The sequence below is a fragment of the Perkinsus marinus genome (assembly GCF_000006405.1).
Source record: "Perkinsus marinus ATCC 50983 genomic scaffold scf_1104296955400, whole genome shotgun sequence".
NCBI classification, from domain to species: domain Eukaryota; phylum Perkinsozoa; order Perkinsida; family Perkinsidae; genus Perkinsus; species Perkinsus marinus.
The window spans coordinates 1-1,787 of record NW_003207764.1 but is presented as its reverse complement, the minus strand read 5'-3'; the positions used below and the strand labels follow the sequence as shown (position 1 = coordinate 1,787).

Sequence of the window (1,787 nt, the reverse complement as noted above, 5' to 3'; positions counted from 1 at the left end):
AGCTCAATCTGCATTAAGAATAGCTCTCCGCATAGATAGAGTATCGTAGTGATGCTCAGAACTGGTTGTTGTGCGTAAAAGCCCCAAAGGCTGGAATCGATCACCAAGGCGAGCGCTTACAAGTCTTCGCATGGCGATTCATGGCAGTTCACCTCGCTCCGTCGAGCGCATCTATTTTCTCGCTCGCCTGTAACGCTCGAAGATGCAACTGCAAAGTAATTCATACCATGATAAGTAATAAGGAGATATACTTTTGATCCCAAGCATTTCCATGTCGAGTTCATCATCCACTGGACCGCCATGTTCGTCGTGCGTCATGAGGTGCCACTTGGAACAACTTGAAGCAAGGTGAACTTGAACTTGAACTAAGTTCAAGTCTTGAAGTTCAACTTGGGGTTACAGTAACCTAGTTACTTGGCAAGTAATACTTGCTTCTGTACTACAGCACCTGTACTACAGCGGTGGGAGGCGAAGCTCAGCCCGAGTTTTCACCAGGTAATGTCGTCGGGGATCGAAGACAGAGCTTCTCCTACGCGACGAAGGAGCCATTAAGAGATAGGCAATATAACAGGAAAGCCTTCAAAGACATGGATAAACCAGATTTCTTCGAGAAACTGAACAGAATTCGACCACCCAAAAACGAGATCTTCCGAGAGCGAAAACCTGTCTCTCACAAAGCTGCTTTGACGGATCGTCAGTCGTGATCGTGATTGACGCACCTACATCCCTTTCGAGTCATCAATGGCTCCCGAACTGAACGCGTCACGCAATCGACTATGTAATGCATGAACCCACGAAACGACTCTCCAACTCGTGATCTTGCTTCTCTTGTACTTCCTCGATCCCGACTGCGCGCTCGCGCAGAAGCCCGGAAGCATCTTGGCGGAAATTTCCTGGAAATTCCGGAAATTTCCACCTTGAAATTTCCAAACACAGAACATCGTGCTGAATTTCCACTCACATCACACCCTGATTGCTGATTCAGCATTGAGCTCGACCTCGATGTTGCCAGAGTCGATTCGCATTTCGGGATTTTTCGAATCCTTTGGGGTCGCCCCCTCGCATTCTCCTCTCCCTGCGAAGACTCTGGCTAGTGCATCAGTGAAAGCTGGTAGACCATCACGCCGTACCCACACCATATCAGTTACCGTGCGGTTGTACAGATCGATTAAAGGTAACCACTTGCCGCCGAAGACGTCTTGGATATCACCCCATCTCCGACCAACATTCATATTATCACTGACGATAGTTACCGGTGACGTCAGATATCCTTGAGCTTCATGAACAGTCATCAGTTGGGCGGCCCTTTCCCTCCACGTGGATGAGCTCGTTGATTCCGTCGCCGTGAATCGGCCGCCCACTATCCTCAGTGGCTCTATGGACAGATTGGTGGCCTTGTAGCGTCCACTGGACTTGAGTACCATCAATAACTCCGTAACGGCGTTACTCAGGTGCTCGTCGTCAATGGCAGAGTCTTTTTGGTTCCCTTCCGTGTCCGCATCGTACACTCTCAGAACGATGCCGCACCAGGAATCTTTATTGCCGTCTGTACAAACAATAGTACCGAGAGACCGCGGACCGGGGATGCCAAACCGTAGAACTGGTAGCCGCCCAGCGATGATGTGCTCGCACAAACGCTCGAAGGCTTCGTGCAACCGCTCATCTGTGTCAGATACCACGATACCATTCTGCGTGCTCTTGATGTAGCTGCACATCTTATTGAGGTCTTCCATCAACTGAGGGGTAAGCCAGCCTCTCAGGAACTGGAATCTGCATGTCCACGAGCG

General features: G+C 49.9%; 1 protein-coding gene across 1 annotated transcript; it reads right to left on the bottom strand.

Moving 5' to 3' along the window:
* Positions 1 to 962: 962 nt before the first annotated feature.
* Pmar_PMAR008482 (hypothetical protein) lies at positions 963 to 1,715 on the bottom strand (the record flags this gene model as incomplete). The annotated part of the gene is made up of 1 exon (XM_002775725.1): positions 963 to 1,715. The coding sequence occupies one exon, from the start codon at positions 1,713 to 1,715 to the stop codon at positions 963 to 965; it is 753 nt and encodes a 250-aa protein (XP_002775771.1).
* Positions 1,716 to 1,787: the final 72 nt, after the last annotated feature.